The sequence below is a fragment of the Oncorhynchus tshawytscha genome, linkage group LG08 (assembly GCF_018296145.1).
Source record: "Oncorhynchus tshawytscha isolate Ot180627B linkage group LG08, Otsh_v2.0, whole genome shotgun sequence".
In the NCBI taxonomy this organism is placed as follows: domain Eukaryota; kingdom Metazoa; phylum Chordata; class Actinopteri; order Salmoniformes; family Salmonidae; genus Oncorhynchus; species Oncorhynchus tshawytscha.
In genome coordinates, this window is record NC_056436.1 from 52,229,896 (window position 1) to 52,252,998 (window position 23,103).

General features: G+C 40.9%; 1 protein-coding gene across 6 annotated transcripts in view; it reads right to left on the reverse strand.

Annotated features, from left to right (window-relative positions):
- Positions 1-23,103, reverse strand: part of LOC112256336 (glutamate receptor 2) — a 64,418-nt gene that overhangs the window by 20,931 nt on the left and 20,384 nt on the right. For all 6 annotated transcript variants that reach the window (XM_024429510.2, XM_024429509.2, XM_024429513.2 and 3 more), the window contains exon 3: positions 15,957-16,196. In XM_024429510.2, coding sequence (XP_024285278.1) covers positions 15,957-16,196 — 240 coding nt within the window. The remainder of the gene's footprint in view (positions 1-15,956; positions 16,197-23,103) is intronic.

Consider the following 23,103-nt stretch of genomic DNA (forward strand, 5'->3'; position numbering starts at 1 on the left):
ACAGAGCTTGAGAGGATCAGCAGAGAATAATGGGAGAAACTCCCCAAATACAGGTGTGCCAAGCTTGTAGTGTCATACCTAAGAAGACTCGAGGCTGTAATTGCTGCCAAAGGTGCTTCAACAAAGTACTCAGTAAAGGGGCTGAATAATTATGTAAATGTGCTATTTCATTTTTTTTTTTTTATACATTTACAAAAATGTATAAAATCCTGTTTTTGCTTTGACATTATAGATTTTTTTGTGTAGATTTTTATTCATATTTTTTACCCTTATTTTACCAGGTAAGTTGACTGAGAACACATTCTCATTTAAACCAAAGATCTGGGGAATAGGAGGGGTGGATGAATTGTAAACTGGGGATGATTAGGTGACCGTGATGGTATGAGGTCCAGATTGGGAATTTAGCCAAGACACCAGGGTTAATTAACACACCTACTCTTAAAATATGTGCCATGGGATCTTTAGTGACCACAAAGAATCAGGAAATCCATTTAACGTCCCATCCAAAAGACAGCACCCTACACAGGACAATGTCCCCAATCACTGCCCTGGGGCTTTGGGATATTTATTTTTTTAGACAAGAAGAAAGGGTGCTTTCTACTGGCCCTCCAACACCACTTCCAGCAGCACCTGGTCTCCCATCCAGAGACTGACCAGGACCAACGCTGCTTAGCTGCAGAAGCAAGCAAGCAGTGGAATGCAGGGTGGTATGCTGCAGGCCATTAATGATGGACATTTAAAAAAAAACATATTTAGAAAAAGGCTGTAACCTAATAAAATGTGGAAAAGGTCAAGGGGTCTGAATAATTTCCGAAGGCACTGTATATATACGTTACATTACCACCATGATTCTAAAATTGATTAAATATGTTTTTGTTTCGTACCAATCTACACACAATACCCCAAAATAAAAAAGCAAACACAGGTTTTTAGAAAGTTTTGCAAATGTATTAAAAATAAACTGAAATATCACATTTTACATAAATATTCAGACCCTTTACTCATTACTTTGTTGAAGCACCTTTGGAAGCGATTACAGCCTCGAGTCTTCTTTGGTGTAGATGAAGGTGGTGTGGGGGCTTTGTGAAGATAGAAAATCGAGCAAATGTTTTTCTTCAGAACACACTGTAAGTCATGATTACTGTATGGTCATTATGACTCAGTTAAGGTTGACTGTTTCTCTGATGCCCATTAAAATAAGATAATTCGATTTTTTTCTGATTTTAAGCTCCGCTCAACATGCGCTGCGGGCAATGCGAGGTGATGAGAGAATATCGTTTATTGCTCAATATGGCAAGTTGTTAGGCCGATGCGTTGGGTAGAATGGAAATATACAGTATTCAGAAAACATCTTCACAGAGTAGAATGGATTTGGTTTATCCTTCGTGATGCATGTGTATTGCATGTTCTGACTCAAAGGAGGGTACTCAACATTGCATGCGAGAAGCATTTTCACGCATTATGGTTTTAGAAAAGACTTGTATCTTCCTGGGATAGTTAGGAATAACCACACCCTACCATACCACCAACTTTACCATAAATTGATACCGTTCTACCATCAAAGACATACACTATACACAGACAAAATGATGTAGACACTCCTTAAAATTTGTGGATTTGGCTATTTCAGCAACACCCATTGCTGGCAGGTGTATAAAATCAAGGACACAGCCATGCAATCTCCATAGGGGAACATTGGCTGTAGAATAGTCTTACTGAAGAGCCCAGTGACTTTCAACGTGGCACCGTCATAGGATACCACCTTTAGAACAAATTAATCCGTCAAATATATATTAAACACACATTCCCTAGCTCATTTAGAAACATTCAAAGCAAAACAAACTCAAATGGATTGACACACTCCATTCATAATGAATGCTACAGAACCCTCTTGGAATTCCCTTTTGGTTGGAACGGAACACTTCAATCAAGAGAGAGAAATTCAAAGCCAACATAATGTATGAAGTCATAAGCATTCTTGGGAGTCAAACATATATGACATTTTCAATAACAAATGTCAGAGGTTAATCTTCGAATGCACAATGTATAAAGCGTAAACAACATGACAGAACTCATGTAGCATCAAAATCGTTATGGACAGGATGATATCTTATACTGACCACATACTTATACAGTACCACACTCTTGGCATTCGATACGCGCCATCCCATCTGGTTGGCGCTATCATTTGTTTTTCAACAGGACAATGACCCAACACACATCCAGGCTGGAGTGCTGCATCAGAGGACCTGGCCTCCACAATCACCCAACCTCAACCCAATTGAGATGGTTTGGGATGAGTTGGACCGCAGAGTGAAGGAAAAGCAGCCAACAAGTGCTCAGTATATGTGGGAACTCCTTCAAGACTGTTGGAAAATAATTCCAGGTGAAGCTGGTTGAGAGAATGCCAAGAGTGTGCAAAGCTGTCATCAAGGCAAAGGCTGGCTACTTTGAAGAATCTAAAATATATTTTGACATGTTTAACACTTTTTGGGTTACTACTTTGATTCCATATGTGTTAATTGAGATGGTTTGGGATGAGTTGGACCGCAGAGTGAAGGAAAAGCAGCCAACAAGTGCTCAGTATATGTGGGAACTCCTTCAAGACTGTTGGAAAATAATTCCAGGTGAAGCTGGTTGAGAGAATGCCAAGAGTGTGCAAAGCTGTCATCAAGGCAAAGGCTGGCTACTTTGAAGAATCTAAAATATATTTTGACATGTTTAACACTTTTTGGGTTACTACTTTGATTCCATATGTGTTATTTCATAGTTTTGATGTCTTCACTATTATTCTACAATGTAGAAAATAGTTTTTTTTAAATAAAGAAAATCCCCTGAATGAGTAGGTGTCCAAACTTTTGACTGGTACTGTAAGTCAAATATTGGGTCAGTAATGATGGTATTTTCCCCTTTGTTTTACATGTTTGCAGCTCTACTGTCTTCACACTTTCACTGTTTTTACACATTAGGGTCTCCATTTCCTTCTTTCTCCTCCTCCTGTATTGATCTTTGTAATGGACACAGATCATCCAATAGTATATCTCTATGTAACATACTGTAAGTGAAGTTGAAACACCATACACATTGGTATTCAACATTTCTGTGAAAATGTTCCCATCGTTCCAAATCGTCACAGCCTTGTATGCCATCACCAACTAAAAAAAACAATAGACCAATGGAGTTTCTCCTTCATGTTTCATTTCCCAAACAGTTTGGGCATGTCTAGCTGAGCAGATGTCCCACGGAGCCACCTTCCATCATGGTGTGTCAGCTGTCATTTGGTGGCTGACAGGCGGGCTGTGGAGACAGCTAGCACCCTCGGAGAGAAGGGGGGTGAGGAAGGACAGTCAGAGAAGCGCTCTCAACCACAAAACATACAGACACATCCAGAACCTCTCTCTAGAGTCTAGACTAATTCAATATTCAATCCATTGTAAATAGAGGCAACCACGCTGTGAGTTCAGTCAGAATATAAAATGCTGTATTCAAGGTGTGCACCTATACTTGCAGTACCTCTTTCTCTCAACTAAAGCTCAAATTCAAACAATTGCAGATAGAGATAAAGTGCACTGCGGGATCATTTTGAATGTTAAAGTAATGTATCGGAGGTGTTGACCTTATTGTTTCTCATCAATGTGGTTTGGTGACATTCTTTTTAAAACGTGAAACGTGTTTCACAAAACAAGACAACTAACGGCATGATAAAGGGTGGGTTAATGCCCCCAGGCAACCATAGGGAGATGGGAAACAAAATCTACAATGACAAAGCCATGTCATCACAAAACACTTCAGTGAGAGGATTATCCCTGACTTCCAAAGAATGCCAGTTGTAGCTTTAGTCAATAAGAAATGGGGTGTATTACATCTTCGTGGTACAATCTGTGTAAATCACGATCAAGTGTTAGTCTTACATGAACAAGTTTGCATATACATCAAGTCAAATCTTTAAATCTGTTTTCCAGCTACAGATCTAGGGTGGTATGAGTTCCAAATACACCCTTATTTAGCCCCTGCTTCCGAGGCAGTAGTATGCACTTCAATAGATTTGAAGGGATTTAAATCAAATGTTATTTGTTACATGCTTTGTAGACAATGGGTGTCGACTAACAGTGAAATGCATACTTACGGGTCCTTTTCTAGAGTTAAAGATACACTACATTGTGAAAAGTATGTGCTCGTCGAACATCTAGATGTTGGAACATTGCTGCGGGGGCCTTGCTTCCATTCAGCCCGAACACCATTAGTGAGGCGATTAGGCCTGGCTTGCAGTTGGTGTTCCAATTCAACCCTAAGGTGTTAGACTGGCTTGAGGTCAGGGCTCTGTGCAGGCCAGTCAAGTTCTTCCACACCAATCTCGACAAACCATTTCTGTATGGACCTTGCTTTGTGCATGGGGGCATTGTATGCCATTGCATGGGGGCATTGTATGCTCTCGTTGGCTGCCCACGCTTCATATTCGTCGACAAATATGGCTCACTGGCTCCAGGTCATCTATAAGTCTTTGCTAGGTAAAGCCCCACATTATCTCAGCTCACTGGTCACCATAGCAGCACCCACCCGTAGCATGCACTCCAGCAGGTATATTTCACTGGTCACCCCCAAAGCCTATTTCTACTTTGGCCGCCTTTCCTTCCAGTTCTCTGCTGCCAATGACTGGAACAAATTGCAAAAACTAACTGAACTGAAACTGAAGCTGGAGACTCATATCTCCCTCACTAACTTTAAGCATCAGCTGTCAAAAACTCACAGATCACTGCACCTGTACATATTCATCTGTAAATAGCACATCCAACTACCTCATCCTTTGCACCCCTGTATCTCTACTTGCACATTCATCTTCTGCACATCTATCACTCCAGTGTTTAATTTCTAAATTGTAATTACTTCGGCACTATGGCCTATTTATTGCCTTACCTCCCTAATCCTACCTCATTTGCGCACACTGTATATATATATTTTTCTATTGTGTTATTGACTGTACGTTTGTTATTCCATGTGTAACTCTGTGTTTTTGTTTGTGTCATGCTGCTTTGCTTTATCTTGGCCAGGTCGCAGTTCTAAAGGAGAACTTGTTCTCAACTGGCCTAACTGGTTAAATAAATGTGAAAAAAATATATACCCTGTTCAAAAAAATAAAGGGAGCACTAAAATAACACATCCTAGATCTGAATGAATGAAATATTCTTATTAAATACCTTTTTCTTTACATAGGTGAATGTGCTGACAACAAAATCACACAAAAATGATCAATGGAAATCAAATTTATCAACCACTGGAGGTCTGGATTTGGAGTCACACTCAAAATTAAAGTGGAAAAACACACTACAGGCTGATCCAACTTTGATGTAATGTCCTTAAAACAAGTCAAAATGAGGCTCAGTAGTGTGTGTGGCCTCCACGTGCCTGTATGACCTCCCTACAATGCCTGGGCATGCTCCTGATGAGGTGGCAGATGGTCTCCTGGGGGATCTCCTCCCAGACCTGGACTAACTTTGGACCAACTCCTGGACAGTCTGTGGTGCAACGTGGCATTGGTGGATGGAGCGAGACATAATGTCCCAGATGTGCTCAATTGGATTCAGGTCTGGGGAACGGGCGGGCCAGTCCATAGCATCAATGCCTTCCTCTTGCAGGAACTGCTGACACACTCCAGCCACATGAGGTCTAGCATTGTCTTGCATTAGGAGGAACCCAGGGACAACCGCACCAGCATATGGTCTCACAAGGGGTCTGAGGATCTCATCTCGGTACCTAATGGCAGTCAGGCTACCTCTGGCGAGCACATGGAGGGCTGTGCGGCCCCCCAAAGAAATGCCACCCCACACCATGACTGACCCACCGCCAAACCGGTCATGCTGGAGGATGTTGAAGGCAGCAGAACGTTCTCCACGGCGTCTCCAGACTGTCACGTCTGTCACATGTGCTCAGTGTGAACCTGCTTTCATCTGTGAAGGCGCCAGTGGCGAATTTGCCAATCTTGGTGTTCTCTGGCAAATGAAAAACGTCCAGCACGGTGTAGGGCTTTAAGCACAACCCCCACCTGTGGATGTCGGGCCCTCATACCACCCTCATGGAGTCTGTTTCTGACCGTTTGAGCAGACACATGCACATTTGTGGCCTGCTGGAGGTCATTTTGCAGGGCTCTGGCAGTGCTCCTCCTGCTCCTCCTTGCACAAAGGCGGAGGTAGCGGTCTTGCTGCTGGGTTGTTGTCCTCCTACGGCCTCCTCCACGTCTCCAGATGTACTGGCCTATCTCCTGGTAGCGCCTCCATGTTCTGGACACTACGCTGACAGACACAGCAAACCTTCTTGCTACAGCTCGCATTGATGTGCCATCCTGGATGAGCTGCACTACCTGAACCACTTGTGTGGGTTGTAGACTCCATCTCATGCTACCACTAGAGTGAAAGCACCGCCAGCATTCAAAGTGACCAAAACATCAGCCAGGAAGCATAGGAACTGAGAAGTGGTCTGTGGTCCCCACCTGCAGAACCACTCCTTTATTGTGGGTGTCTTGCTAATTGCCTATAATTTCCACCTGTTGTCTATTCCATTTGCACAACAGCATGTGAAATGTATTGTCAATCAGTGTTGCTTCCTAAGTGGACAGTTTGATTTCACAGAAGTGTGATTGACTTTGAGTTACATTGTGTTGTTTAAGTGTTCCCTTTATTTTTTTGAGCAGTGTATATATATATATTTTTTAAATTGTCACGCTGAAACAGAAAAGGGCCTTCCACAAACTGTTACCACAAAGTTGGAAGCACAGAATAGTCTGGAATGTCATTGTATGCTGTAGTGTTAAAATGTCCCTTCACTGGAACTAAGGGGCCCAAACCATGAAAAACAGCCCCAGACCATTATTCCACCTCCACCAAACCTTACAGTTGGCACTATGCATAATAGGGGCAGGTAGCGTTCTCCTGGCATCTGCCAAACCCAGATTAGTCCGTTGGACTGCAAGATGGTGAAGCGTGATTCATCACTCCAGAGAACGCGTTTCCACTGTTCCAGAGACCAATGGTGGTGAGCTTTACATCACTCCAGCCAGGGCTTGGCATTGCTTATGGTGATCTTAGCCTTGTGTGCGGCTGCCCGGCCATGGAGACCATGGCTCTTCCTTAAACACACACACGCCAATTCACACACACCAACGAGCCACCACACACCAGTGAACGCACTACACAATCGGTTGCTATGCGTACTGTATGTGTGCATCTTTGACCTAATTAGAAATAGCAATGTGATGATGAAATATGCAAAGAGAGCCAGAGAGGGCTCTTCAACCAGGGACTGAAGCATTATAACATTAGCATTTTCAATAAAACATGCTGTTAAAATTGTTTTCTGTAGCGAACACTAGCACAACATTTTACTTCAACTTGCAATGTAGAATCAGCATCTTGATTCCCACATATAACATGTGCTAATTGGACCTTCTGAGACCATTGAGTTTCTCTTGATTCATATAATGTAGTCAATGCTAGCACACATTCCAATCCAACTAACATTGTAGCATTAGCATCTGCATTCCCAGGTGCTAATTGGACCTTCTGAGACCATGGTTATGGTAAAACCTATTCAATGTAGTAAATGCTAGCACACACTCCACTGTAACTAGCATTGTAGCAATAGCATCCTCATTCATCATAGCATATTCTACCGGAATGTCTATGGCTATGGAGATTCTCTTGAGCCCTATTCAATGCAGTCACCGCTGGCACACATTCCACTACAGCTAGCATTGTAGCATTAGCATAACTTTCTTCATAACATCGGACCTTCTGTGGACATGAATTTCATTAGCTCTATTCAATGAAGTCAATGCTGACAGACATGACACTCCAACTAAAATGGAATACCTAGTCAGTTGTACAACTGAAGGCATTCAACTGAAATGTGTCTTCCACATTTAACCCAACTTCTCAGAATCTGCGGGGGGATGCCTTAATTGACAGCCACTTCATCAGTGTCTGGGGTACAGTGGGTTAACTGCCTTGTTCAGGTGCAGAACGACAGATGTTTTACCTTGTAGTGGAACAGGTTGAGAGCTTCAAGTTCCTTGGTGTCCACATCACCAACAATCTATCATGGTCCAAACACACCATGACAGTCGTGAAGAGGGCATGACAAAGCATATTCCCCCTCAAGAGACTGAAAAGATTTGGCATGGGTCCTCAGATCCTCAAAAGATTCTACAGCTGCACCATCGAGAGCATCCTGACTGGTTTCATCACTGCCTGGTATGGCAACTGCTCGGCATCCCACAGCAAGGTACTATAGAGGGTAGTGCGTACGGCCCAGTACATCACTGGGGCCAAGCTTCCTGAAATCCAGGACCTCTATACCAGGCGGTGTCTGAGGAAGGCGCTAAAAATTGTCATCCAACCTAGCCATAGACTGTTTCCTCTGCTACCACACGGCAAGCGATACCAGAGCGCCAAGTCAAGGTCCAAGTGGCTTCTAAACAGCTTCTACCTCCAAGCCATAAGACTCCTGAACAGCTAATTAAATGGCCACCAGTACTATTTCCATTGCCCACCCTTACGCTGCTGCTACTCTTTGTTTATTATCTGTGCATAGTCACTTTAACTCTACCTTCATGTAGATATTGTAACAGTTTTCATAGATGGAAGAAGGTGTGGACCAAAGCGCAGCGTGGTACGTGTTCATGATTTTATTAACTGAACACTGAAATACAAAACAACGTGAATAAACAAAAGAATTGAAACAGTCCTGTAAGGTGCAGAAAACACTAAACAGAAAATTAAACACCCACAACCAAAATGGGGAAAACAGGCTACTTAAGTATGATTCTCAATCAGAGACAACCAACGACACCTGCCTATGATTGAGAACCATACCAGGCCAAACACATAAATACAACATAGAAAAAAGAACATAGACTACCCACCCCAACTCAAGCCCTGACCAAACTAACACAAAGACATAATAAAGGAACTAAGGTCAGAACGTGACAGATATTACCTCGACTAACCGGTGCCACCACACATTGACTCTGTACCTGTACCCCCTGTATATAGCCTCACTAAAGTTATTTTACAGCTGCTCTTTAATTATGTTACGTTTATTTTTTACATCTGTCTTTTTTAGTTAACAATTATTTTTCTTAAAACTGCATTGTTGGTTAAGGGCTTGTAAGTACCTTAAGCATTTCACTGTTGTAATAGTCACATGTGACAAAGAACATTTGATTTGAAACAGTTTGGGCATATATTATGACGACATTTTGTGACGTTTGTGTTTGTATTGGTGTTTGGCAGCGTCGGCAATGTTTATCTTGAGTCTAGTCGAAGTTGGGTAGCCGGAATCTACGCCCTTTCATCTGTGATTGGTCTACAGGAGGGATTCTTCAATTAAATGTTTGTCACTCAAAGACAGATGACTACTTTTCATGCACATTCTTTCACTTCAGAAACACCACACCAAACATCTTAATTGCAGGACTAAAACCTTCTCGGCAGAATCGTCAAAATTAACTACGTGTTTCTTGCGTCATCTTAGTTTAATTCTGACTATTTTGAAGAAGTGTACTGGTTTACGACGTCTTCAGAGGGACAAAAAGTAATATTGCTTTTTTTCTTATGTTTTATGGGAGTATGCGAGCACAGACGTTCACTTCGCCTAGCAGAGTTCTGCTAGGAGCAAACCAAACCCATGTATGCGGACACCTTAAGAGGATCAATGTGAGAATCAATGTGAGAAAGAGCGAAAGAGAATATAAGATCATGAAATGAAGGGGGATGAAACATAGTATAGGGAGAGGTGGCGGTGAATGAAATAAACGTAGAAATAGAGTAAAGCCTGTATTAGCCAGTGGCACGACGCAAGGGAGAATCAAAAAGGGGCTATGGGTTCTATGGAAAATAATGAACAACATGGAAAGTGTGAACTGACCTTCCACGGAGTTGCATTATTTTCCAGAGCATGCGTAGAGCCCCGATTTGACTATCCCTTTTATACCATGGCTGTAATTTAACACATTTGCCAGTAGAAATGTGTTCAACATCCACTGAAGTAGCTTGCTAGTTTAACTAATCAAACCATGAGTCCTAGCTTACCATTGTGAAAATCGAATTCAACAATGCCAATAACGTTTTCAATTCGACTTTTGCTCTCAAAAGCAGCTCAAACATGTAAGAATGAACTACCACCATTGAATTCTACCATGCAAATATACCAGGAGTTATCGGGAAATAACGCAGGCTCTAAAAAGCCTTCAAGCAAATCAGAAACAAGTATTCAAAAATTCCATTGGTATAATTAAGCAATAAGGCCCAATGAGGTGTGGTATATGGCCAGTAAGGGGTGTGTCCAGGCGAAGTGCCTATTGCTATTATTAACTGGTTACCAATGTAATTTGAGCAGTAAAATAAATGTTTTGTCATACTACTTTACAGGGTATTATAAACTGGGTTGTTTGAGCCCTGAATGCTGATTGACTGACAGCCGTGTTATATCAGACCGTATACCATGGCTGTCAGCCAATCAGCATTCAGGGCTCAAACAACCCAGTTTATAATACCCTGTAACGTAGTCCTTACACACAGTGGTAATATTCCCACCTATTCTCTTTATTAGGTCAGTCTTGCATTCTACTGTGTGACTATGGCAAGCCTGCCTTTAGCTTTTATCATCAGGTATTATCACTTACCGGTACTTCCAATCTAATTCACTCTCATTTAGTCATATTGGAAATGAAGACTAATAACATCATGTAATGAAACGTTTATCTTATTTCACCTTTCAACTATCCTTATGCAACTCCAATAATATTATGCATATTCCAATTTGGCCTCGCAAGACACCTTGATCTCACAATCTGTGCAGGGACAATTCATGTAAGCTTGCAAGATCAGAGTGGCTTGCGAGGCTAATTAATTTTGCCCCCGGTACTTAAATGAGACTATGGAACTCTTTGTTCTAGACCTTGTAACCTTGCTATCAGGACAGTCACATGAAATCTAATTCCTTTTGGGGAAATCTACACACCAAAAGGGTTCTGTGGCTAAACCTTTTGGAATCCATGTGGAAAGGATTTTACCTGGAACCAAAAGGGGTTCTTCAAAGGGTTCTCCTATGGAGACAGCCGAATAACCCTTTTTGGTTCTAGATAGCACCTTTATTTCTAAGAGTGTAGACATGTGTCCTTTTCAAAGTAGTGTCATACGAAGTGGTGTCATCAAAATGGGTAAATACTGTCTGACATTGCAATGTCCTCCAGAGTAGCAACTCAATGCATCACACTTAGTCTACTACATGAAACAGAAAACAGGAATACTGAAAAACGTCAACAAGGCTGAAAGCCTCCATGCAGATAGACAAAGATTGCTGGGGATATAACAATCACTTCACCTGAACATTTCTGGAGTGAATAGACCTATTCCCAAGTTTTAGACAATTCAAATGCAAAGTCATTCTCTAGCAAGATATTTAAAAACGAGTGTTCTAATGAGGAGTTCTACACAACAGGAACCAACATTAGAAAAAGTTAAAAATATATCACTTTTTCTCTGTCTCAAAATGTGCATCAGCCAATTAAAATGGCTGACGTAGTTACATGTGATAACATGCTACATCTTAGCTGTTCCCATTAGATAACCTGCCACATTTAGCCCTGTATACTGTATGCTAACCTGCATTGCTGGCCGTGATTTATCCAGTAACATATTCCATATCAGCCAATTAAAATAGTCGATGTAGTTGGACGTGATCCAACACTTCATGAAAGCATACTTAACAGAAGTGCAACAGCACGATCTGTTAATCAAAACAATTAGATCACATGCATTTGACTGACTGGTCATATAGCACACAGTGTAGAGCATTTGTCTGGCTCACAGTGTAGAGCGAGCGTCTGGCTCACAGTGTAGAACAAGCGTCTGGCTCACTGTAATTGTTGCAAGGGTTTGAATCCCACATGAGTATTCTCTTCTTAGAAATGTAGAATTACATTTATTGTTAGTGTGTTGAGAAGGGAAGCAAAGCCAACAGCTTGAACATGAAGATTACAATACATTTAATAATAAAATAATGCACAGCCATTCAGATAAACACACTGTTGTGGCCTAATATGCATGCTGCATAGGCTACATGGATGTGTACACCTAAATGTAGGCATGCAACGTTTTATATTATTATTATTTTTTTACAATCATCTACTTTGTCACATATGTGTTATTTGACTCGAGGATCAACAGTGGGGCATTTCTTCTTCAAATAAAAACCTTGCCCTAAAGGGGAGTAGAACTTGCGGCTGTCATATCTTGTCATATCTTGCCATCTATGGGCACACCACCAATTAACGAAAGCAGTAATGGGATGAACTACAGGTATTTGACAAGACCACAAGTGTCTTAGACTCTTTTTTTTAATGATGTACGAATATAAAGGTACATGTTGTGTAATCCTCCTACATCTTTATTGCTGTGAAAGCACATGAAGGTGTGTGAAGGTGTGCAAAAACATGGGATTTTCCTCATATATGTGAAAATGTGCCTTTTGAAGTCAAGGGTTCATCATTTAATATTGGGACACAACACTTTACAGACCAAGGGGAACAAAAGTAAACCTTGAATTTTGAGGTTGTCCCTCTGGTGACCAAGTTGACCTATTTTAAGAAATGACAATGGGTGGTAGATATAAACTCTTTGATAGGCTGCTGAGGAATTTGTTAACGGATATAATCATGGGCAGCTGTGCAGGTAAAAAAAAATGGGAACAGCTAAAAGTTTAAAAGTCTCTTTTTTTTCTTCACAACCCAGCAGCTCCCCAGGACCAGTGGATGCCACTGCCAAATTGTCTAAATCCCTCAATGTCAGGTAACTTCCCCCCTACTTTGCTGCGAGCCATGATAAGCTCTTACACAGGAGGTGCGATGGCCCTAGCTGATACTATCTGACAAGTTGTTTGTCATGCACCACAATGACCTGTACAAAGTGTCATTCTAGTATCTTGCTCTGTTTGGAACTGATATGAACACCCTCTGTCTAGAAAACATGGTGGTTTATGTGCATGTAACATGTCACATCCAGCACATGGCAAACAGCCTAGAAACATAACCTTTGCAGAGCATATACCGTTCTTATCTTCTCTCGTGTTTGAGTGCTTTGTAATTAGATTTAGGGCTACCTAAAGCGGACATTACAATTGGCTGCACGAAGTCGCATTAAGAAATATCCCATGCAGCCTTGTTTACAAGTTTGAACTCTAGAATCTCTATAAATCCTCATTATTTTGTTTAATGCTTATTCAATTTGAGCGTAATTATTTCTATATAGCCTACAATTTCTCATTATGAATTTTAACATGAATGGGGCAGGTGTGGCTTCGTGACAACGGTCGCAAGAGCAGCTGCTCAGCGATTTGACAGCTCCAACACAGTTCCACCTCTGACACCGCCAAAACATCTGCTATGCGGGTGTCTGTTATTGCCGGTAAACGCTTGATCTGATTGAATCTAGGCCTTAGTTGTGTTGACCAGAGGGCGGTCGCTCCACAAATACCTGTGGAGGTGTAATTTGAATGTAATGTAATTTTATCTTGTAATGTAGTCTTCTCTTCAACCTTCAGTTTTTGATAGCCTTTTTGAATATACAGTAACTCCAATGTCAACTTTAAATATAGGCAAAAAGCAGTGTTTTTAAAAATCTGTAAACCCATACGGTTCCACAGTTCCTTGAGATGTATATAGGCTGTGGGCTCTGCCCCGGTCAGTCCCTAGCCACACCCATAGTCACTTTCTGGTTTGAGTGTTAGGAATGGGGAAGCCATCTTGACTGAAATGTTTGTAACTAGTGATACTGGATATGGTGACGCGTTGACTATGTCTCCTCCCTAACAATGGGATTCGTTTTGGCAGACATTGGGTGGAGTAAACCCTTTCGCTTTGCCTCTTCCTTTCTGTTGTAACTAGGAAATGATGAATATTTTTAAAGCCTAGTTTTCTCAACTCCACACAAGTGAGAACATTTTCAAAGACTTCTTTAAGGGATATTGTATTTACTATCAAGAGGTTTCCGCTGTGGACTATAGCTTCTAAGGACCACATTTGGGATTTCTTGCTGGATTGTGGGACTGAACTGAATTTAAAATGTTATTTCATTGGACATTGTTGCTCAACTGAAACAGAGACTTGAGTTAGAGTTCATTTGTGATTCAGACTTAACCAATGGGGGTGGATTGGCCATGTGGCAAATGCGGTAGCACCACAGGTCCCAGAGTGGTGGGGGGAAATGCATCTAGGGCCTAATCTGGTAAACTAACCAGCTAAAACTCTCGATCTTATACGGTAGGACATTATTAATCAGTTGTAAAAAGGTTTAATATTGGATATGATGGGACCACAGTTTTTCTAATCAGGTCACATAGTTTTTTTTTTAAATCTTAGAAAAACTCCAGGCCTTGGGGAGGATGAAAACCATGTAAAAGAGCATAAAAATGTAGACTTGTTCAAAATAATTATATTTTAAAGCTAGAATAACAGGGGGTTTACTCTACACAGACACAGAGACAGCAACAGGAGTGGGCTGAGCTTTCTTTATGCAGGTTTGCATCGTGTAGACTTGCCCTCTGCAACTGTAGGCCTAATTAAAAATGAATTTACATATGTCAACTATTGTTTGATTAATTCCAGTCAATACTTTTGCATTGGAAAAAGTCTAGGTAGCCTAGTCAGCCTAAGTTTGAATATAAACGAAATTTGATCCCATTCACATTGTCTCCTGACACAAACAAATGGGCTGTACATATACAACGTTACCGCTATGTTTACTGGCCAGAGCATAGTAAACTGTATGCAACTGTTTTTGTTAGAAGCTTACAATTGACTACACTAAACAATCATCACTTTTTTCGTGCAATACAACATGTCAGATCGCTAATGTTTAGGTGTAGGCTGCTACAACATTTATTTAAAGACGTTGTGCTTGTGTCTGTCAAGAGTGATATGTTATCACGTTCGCTAAGTACCGGAGGAAAGTGGAGGGCGCGCATTAAGCTTTGTGCATTGTGCCCTGCCCCAACGAGCTGCGATTTCCATGAACCAGATTGGTCAAGCCATGCACAGGGATTGCAGCAGCACTCCGATGTGAAGGACAGAGAAATTGTGCGCCAGTTGACAAATCACGAGGCATAAAATAAAAAACAACACTTTGCTATATAAAATAAAAATTAAAGGGACACGCGAACGGCGGCGGCTCATGGGCCTTTTAAGATTATTTTTATGATTTTTGTGCCATTTCTCTGTTGTCATAATAATATTTAATGAGCATTCGGCTGATCAGTAGGCAATGGCGGTTTTCTGAGGTCGCGTGAATTCACATTCAAATGCGCATCAGCAACAGACCCGCTCTGACTCTGTCATTATTATGCCAAGATTATGGATAAAACTTTTTTTTTTTAAACAAAGGAGGTGCCAAAAAATAGCTCAACACTGCTAGATTTTTGAAATTAACCTACTCCTTTTCTAAAAGTACTTTTTCTACAAGTTCTGGTTCTGATGGTCTGAGTGCTGACTGTGTCTGTAAGAGATTAGTGTTTAGCACAGACAGATCAGCTACTCCTGCAGAGGACAGTGCAGTCAAGGTAGGAAGAACACAGAAAGACACACTGACACAGATGTAGCCTACTGCTGCCAGTTAATATATTTGCATCATATGATGCGAGCTTTGTAGGGCTGGGTTTAGTCCTGACTGAAGGTCATAAATCCTATAGAATGTCAAAGCTCTTGTTCCAACCCAATACTACCACACCTGACTCAACCAATCAAGGGTTTGATTTATTGATGAGTCAAACCTGTTGTCCTGAGGGTCATTCCACATGAAATCAATCACCTCTATGACCGCACCCCTTTTGATTTGAACAAAACTTTCCATACTTGTGGCATTTTCATTTAAATAGGGGTAGATTCTGTTTTTTAAGGTAGTACCTCTTACCTCTATCACTGTCGTAGAGATAGGCAAACTTATCCCACTTGTAGTACTCGATAAGGCTGAGTAGGGGTCCTTTGATGTCAGGCCTCATCTGGATGATGAATTGATGAGTTCCGTCCAGCGGGAAGCTCGGGGTGATAAATGACACATGGAGAGTCCCGCAAAACGAAGTAATCGTATTGACCGACTTCTTGTCGTAGAATCCAAAGATGGCGTAAACTCCTCTCGAGAACTGGGAACAGACTGAAACGAGAGAAGATGCAAAACACTCATGGGGTTATGTATGCTTAAGTCTTGGGTGACAGTGTGACATTTAGATAAGATGTATTGTCTGTTTTCACAGAAATGTTCTTTGTGCCATTAAAACAAGCACATCCCAGGACATAAAATGGAAGATACTAGAAATGACCGATACTGTGAAACATTTGGCTTCCAAAAAGTGCTGTAACAAATGAAAGTTTGAACGTTCATGAACTTTATTGCTACCTTGTAATGTCTGGCATCGCACATTAATATCTAAAGCAGCCTTTGCCACTGGAGCAGCTGGTTTTAGCTGATGAATGTATTATTGATGTCCATAAGCACTGCCTGGGGAGTTTTTACTTCCAACAGTAAAATATTTGCCAGCTACTTGTTAAACTTTAATGGACTTCTATTATAGAATTCAATACAGTGGGAATGTATGGAGAAGAAAGTTCCGTATCAGTGCAACCAATTGCTGGATCTTCATGTTGGATATCTAAGGTCATGTATATGACCCGCTCTATGTAAGTCCTAGACTCTGAGACATTGTAGTCTCTGCTTGAGTTACGTTAATAGGGTTATATCTAAGGTCATGTATATGACCCACTCTATGTAAGTCCTAGACTCTGAGACATTGTAGTCTCTGCTTGAGTTACGTTAATAGGGTTATATCTAAGGTCATGTATATGACCCACTCTATGTAAGTCCTAGACTCTGAGACATTGTAGTCTCTGCTTGAGTTACGTTAATAGGGAGACCGTTTGAGGGTCAAACACATCTCCTGTGTGATAGTTGAAAGATTCAGTACAATACAAGGCTACACTATGGCACTGAGATCTATACACACCGTATGGCTCTGCTGTGGCCTATCTATTTTTCTGTTTGGCTCTGCTGTGGCCTATCTATTACCCCGTATGGCTCAGCTGTGACATATCTATTGTCCTTTTGAGATCTTGTGCTGGGATACCATAAAACTTGAATGACTGGCTTTTATTCATATACAGTTATGATTTCGTTGCTTAACTCTCTATTGTGGTGGGTTTCTGTTGGTTTCGTGGCAGTTTCTGTCTCATTTTCCCTCATGTTTCTATAAATATTTTAAAAACTATCGATCGACTTGTAAGTTGGCTCGTATAATCACTTATGTTAGCGATTGGTACAGTATAATCCATCTATCATCACATGCATTACCAACGCAAGTCCTGTACTATGCTAATGCGCAGCAGAGCGACTGTAGCTGATCAAAGGTAAATATGAATATTGAATGGCTAAGTGGTATTTCTATGTCGTTTCGACAAAGGTCAGCCAAATCAGGTGTCGCTTGTAAATGCTTTTCGATCAAATGTAGGTTAATCAGGATTATTGTCTTGGACATAAATGTCTCTCCAATGTAATCCATCCAATGACTAATTTCCCTCTGAAACTGGAGGATTGGAGTCTATACATTAGACATTAGCTTGCTCGCCTTGCTGCTTTACATTTTAGTCATTTAGCAGACGCTCTTATCCAGAGCGTCTTACAGTAGTGAGTGCATGCAATTCCATACTGGTCACCCATGGAAATCAAACCCACAACCCTGGCATTGGAAGCGCTAAGCTCTATCAACTGAGCCACACGGGACCACATAGGCTGTGACGGCCATCTTTGATCTAAACATGCTGGACAGGCATGAATAGCATCAGGTTAAGCCTTTGTGATTCGTTGTTGGGCCCAATTTAATGTATAATCTATTGGCAGATACAATTCCCACCATGTCTTGCAAGTGGGCAAAAAGCGAAGCCTTGAGAAAATGTGGACATTCATAATTAAGCTACTTTGAAAAGATGGACATCCAAGCTACTTCGAAAATATAGAGCTTCCAAGGCAAAACAGTGACACCACCAAGTATCTTGCCACAGAATTACTCAACTTCATTTAACACTGACGTTTTTTCACATCTCTTACACCACTTTAAAAGCCACTTCAGTTGAATCCTCCAATTAACAGCCCCACATTCATATCCCACCAAATCCTGACTGATCTGTCAAGTCAGCAATTAAAGGTTTTTCAGGGGTCAATGGGAGAGCATCGTTAAGGCAGTCTGATCACTGTCGATTTGTGGCACCAAACCTAATCCTTTTAGTTGAAGACACTGCCAGCAGGCCATTGATGTGGCCTCCACGGGTGCAACCTGACTCATCAAATCCGATTTGTATCACACGCTAACTACGGTAATCTTGCCCTGAGTGGCTGTGCTGTACTGTAAAACCCACCCACGCTTTTGCTACAACTAGATAAAAAATATCCAATGCTGTTGGCTAAGAATGTACATGTATGTATTGATGATGAAATGTTAAATCATTGAAGGACAAATTCTAACTTGAGATCTGTAAATGTTTTCCATTGATATTGATGCATCGTTTCTTAAGTGTTTTTTGACTCTACCATTACCCACAAACAGCATTTTCGAACAGAGGAGATTCCTCCCAGAGTCTCTCAAGGGTATGTCCATTGTCAGGCTTTTGGCAGTTAACTGACAGGTCTTGACAGCAGTTGGGCTTTGGAAGTCAGAATAAGTTTAAAAGCAGTCTCTCTGCTCTGGTTTAGCATAGAATGGTTTTGATTGTTGCCCCAAAAAACAGAGGTTTGTTCTCAGACAAATGAAAATCACACTATTATTTCAGTGCTGTCCACTCGCTATGCTTTCCAACCAAGTTTCTACTTCATATCTCTGTTGTTTTGGAGGGAAACATTCAATGGACACTTACTTAGGGGTAATCAGTTTAGGAAAGATAACTGTAACACAGATTTCGGGGAATTGTATGCTGTAATCCCAACAATGTAGTGCAGTTGTTATTGTGCAGTGTGATGCCAGTTTATGTATGTGTATGTGTATGTACAGTGCCTTGCGAAAGTATTCGGCCCCCTTGAACTTTGCGACCTTTTGCCACATTTCAGGCTTCAAACATAAAGATATAAAACTGTATTTTTTTTGTGAAGAATCAACAACAAGTGGGACACAATCATGAAGTGGAACGACATTTATTGGATATTTCAAACTTTTTTAACAAATCAAAAACTGAAAAATTGGGCGTGCAAAATTATTCAGCCCCCTTAAATTAATACTTTGTAGCGCCACCTTTTGCTGCGATTACAGCTGTAAGTCACTTGGGGTATGTCTCTCTCAGTTTTGCACATCGAGAGACTGAAATTTTTTCCCATTCCTCCTTGCAAAACAGCTCGAGCTCAGTGAGGTTGGATGGAGAGCATTTGTGAACAGCAGTTTTCAGTTCTTTCCACAGATTCTCGATTGGATTCAGGTCTGGAGTTTGACTTGGCCATTCTAACACCTGGATATGTTTATTTTTGAACCATTCCATTGTAGATTTTGCTTTATGTTTTGGATCATTGTCCTGTTGGAAGACACATCTCCGTCCCAGTCTCAGGTCTTTTGCAGACTCCATCAGGTTTTCTTCCAGAATGGTCCTGTATTTGACTCCATCCATCTTCCCATCAATTTTAACCATCTTCCCTGTCCCTGCTGAAGAAAAGCAGGCCCAAACCATGATGCTGCCACCACCATGTTTGACAGTGGGGATGGTGTGTTCAGGGTGATGAGCTGTGTTGCTTTTACGCCAAACATAACGTTTTGCATTGTTGCCAAAAAGTTCAATTTTGGTTTCATCTGACCAGAGCACCTTCTTCCACATGTTTGGTGTCTCCCAGGTGGCTTGTGGCAAACTTTAAACAACACTTTTTATGGATATCTTTAAGAAATGGCTTTCTTCTTGCCACTCTTCCATAAAGGCCAGATTTGTGCAATATACGACTGATTGTTGTCCTATGGACAGAGTCTCCCACCTCAGCTGTAGATCTCTGCAGTTCATCCAGAGTGATCATGGGCCTCTTGGCTGCATCTCTGATCAGTCTTCTCCTTGTATGAGCTGAAAGTTTAGAGGGACGGCCAGGTCTTGGTAGATTTGCAGTGGTCTGATACTCCTTGCATTTCAACATTATCGCTTGCACAGTGCTCCTTGGGATGTTTAAAGCTTGGGAAATCTTTTTGTATCCAAATCCGGCTTTAAACTTCTTCACAACAGTATCTCGGACCTGCCTGGTGTGTTCCTTGTTCTTCATGATGCTCTCTGCGCTTTTAACGGACCTCTGAGACTATCACAGTGCAGGTGCATTTATACGGAGACTTGATTACACACAGGTGGATTGTATTTATCATCATTAGTCATTTAGGGCAACAAAGGATCATTCAGAGATCCTCACTGAACTTCTGGAGAGAGTTTGCTGCACTGAAACTAAAGGGGCTGAATAATTTTGCACGCCCAATTTTTCAGTTTTTGATTTGTTAAAAAGTTTGAAATATCCAATAAATGTCGTTCCACTTCATGATTGTGTCCCACTTGTTGTTGATTCTTCACAAAAAAATACAGTTTTATATCTTTATGTTTGAAGCCTGAAATGTGGCAAAAGGTCGCAAAGTTCAAGGGGGCCGAATACTTTCGCAAGGCACTGTGTATATATATATGTCCTAACCGACTTGCCAAAACTATAGTTTGTTTAAATTTTTGGGGGGGAGGGGTTGAAAAACAAGTTTTAATAGTACGCAAGTATAAACACCATGGGAGCACACAGCCGTCATACCGCTCAGAAAGGAGATGCATTCTGTGTCCTAGAGATGAACGTACTTTGGTATGAAAAGTGCAAATCAATCCCAGAACAACAGCAAAAGACCTTGTGAAGATGCTGGAGGAAACAGGTGCAAAAGTATCTATTTTCACAATAAAATGAGTCCTACATCGACATAATCTGTAAGGCCGCTCAGCAAGGAAGTAGCCACTGCTCTAAAACCACGATTTAAAAAAGCCAAACTATGGTTTGCAACTGCACATGGGGACAAAGATCATGCTTTTTGGAGAGCTATCCTTTGGTCTGATGAAACCAAAATAGAACTGTTTGGCCATAATGACCATCATTATGTTTGGAGGAAAAGGGGGAGGCTTGCAAGCGATGAACACCATCACAACCGTGAGGCACGGGGGTGGCAGCATCATGTTGTGGAGGTGTTTTGCTGCAGGAAGGAGTGGTGCACTTCACAAAATAGATAGCATCATGAGAAAGGAAAAGTATGTGGATATATTGAAGCAACAATAAGACATCTTGTGGGCAGAACTGAAAATGCGTGTGCAAGCAAGGAGGCCTACAAACCTGACTCAGTTACACCAGTTCTGTCAAGAGGAATGGGCCAAAATTCACCCAACCTCTTGTTGGAAGCTTGTGGAAGGCTACCCAAAACGTTTGACCCAAGTTAAACAATTTAAAGGCAATGCTACCAAATCTAATTCAGTGTATGTAAACTTCTGACCCACTGGGAATGTGATGAAAGAAATACAAGCTGAAATCAATCACTCTCTCTACTATTATTCTGACATTTCACATTCTTATAATAAAGTGGTGATCGTAACTAACCTAAAACAGGGATGTTTTACTAGGATTAAATGTCAGGAATTGTGAAAAACTGAGGTTAAATGTATTTGGCTAAGGTGTATGTAAACTTCCGAATTCAACTGTATGTATTAACCTTATGTATTCTGAATGTATTCTCATGCTATTTTGTATGCAAAGCTTGATTGTGTAAATTCTGCATTTTTTCAGTTTGTACAAACTGTGAGCAAGAATTGATCATTCCAAAGTCGTTCGTTCCCTCATTCACTATTTAGAAAATATCCATGTAAACTAAAAATAGGATATGATGACAATGGTTTTCATAATTTCTCAGCAAATCATAGCCTAATGGCAGGCAGGAATCTCGCTTTAAGTAGGCCTACATATATTCTACAATTAAATAATTAAACAATTAAAAGAATTAAACATGAAGTAGCAAGTTAAACTACATTGCCATAGACCTAATGTGTTGACCTTTAAGTTATTGTTTAGGCTACACTAAAATGTGTGAGCTTTTAGTTAATAGTAGCCTATAGGCCTAATAGATACAAATATATAAGAGGCTCAGATGTAGTGTAAAGGCTTAATACTAGGTAGGTCTATTGATTCCACATACATGAAGGGGATTTCAATATTTAGACTTATAATCTAACTATAATATAATTTGCCATTTAAAAAAAAATATTTTATCCTTGCTTCGCTTGTTTATAACATTGTTAACTTTTTAGGCTATTTATATTCAACGATCAAGTTTTCAGAAATCACAGAGACATATAAACATCTTCATTCTATGTTTAGAGAGTGTCTGTGTGTAAAGTGACATGGGCTGGAAAATGGTGATCTAACGACACACTGAGCTATTCTAGATTACGAGCGATTTCAAGTGCAACATTAATAAAGACGGATTTGGGAAACGGCTCGGAAGTTTTAAGACGCTATTACATAGTTTTCACGATTAACTTAGCTTGAAGATGCTTTAGAAAACCGGGCCCAGGACAGGAGGACACTCTAGAGTGTTGAGGCAACATCTGCTAGCTCAGTAAACTGTGCCCAGAGCAGGTAGGCACAGACAGTGGAAGGGAAACTTGCTCTGTGAGATTGAGTGCTAAGGAGTAATCTATAAAATTGAGTCATTACCCTAACTGCAGAGGGAGAGTTGTGTGTTCAGCCCTAATTGATTAGCTGTCTGCATCTCCCTGTGAAGACTGTCCAGACCCGTACTCCCCTACACCCCAAGCATGTCATCTCATTTCAGCTTGTTAGACGTTCATAGTAATGATGGGTAATTGAGTTTGGAGGTCACCACAGATATTCACTTCATAACAGCCAAAGATGTTAGTATGATGTGAATGATGTGTGACTCAATAGAAGTAAAAAGGATATTCACATGCAAGCATGTTTTCAAAGGTTGACTTTAGCCAAGCTGTTGTAGATTTTTCCAGATCGGATACACCAGTTAGTGGTTATAAAC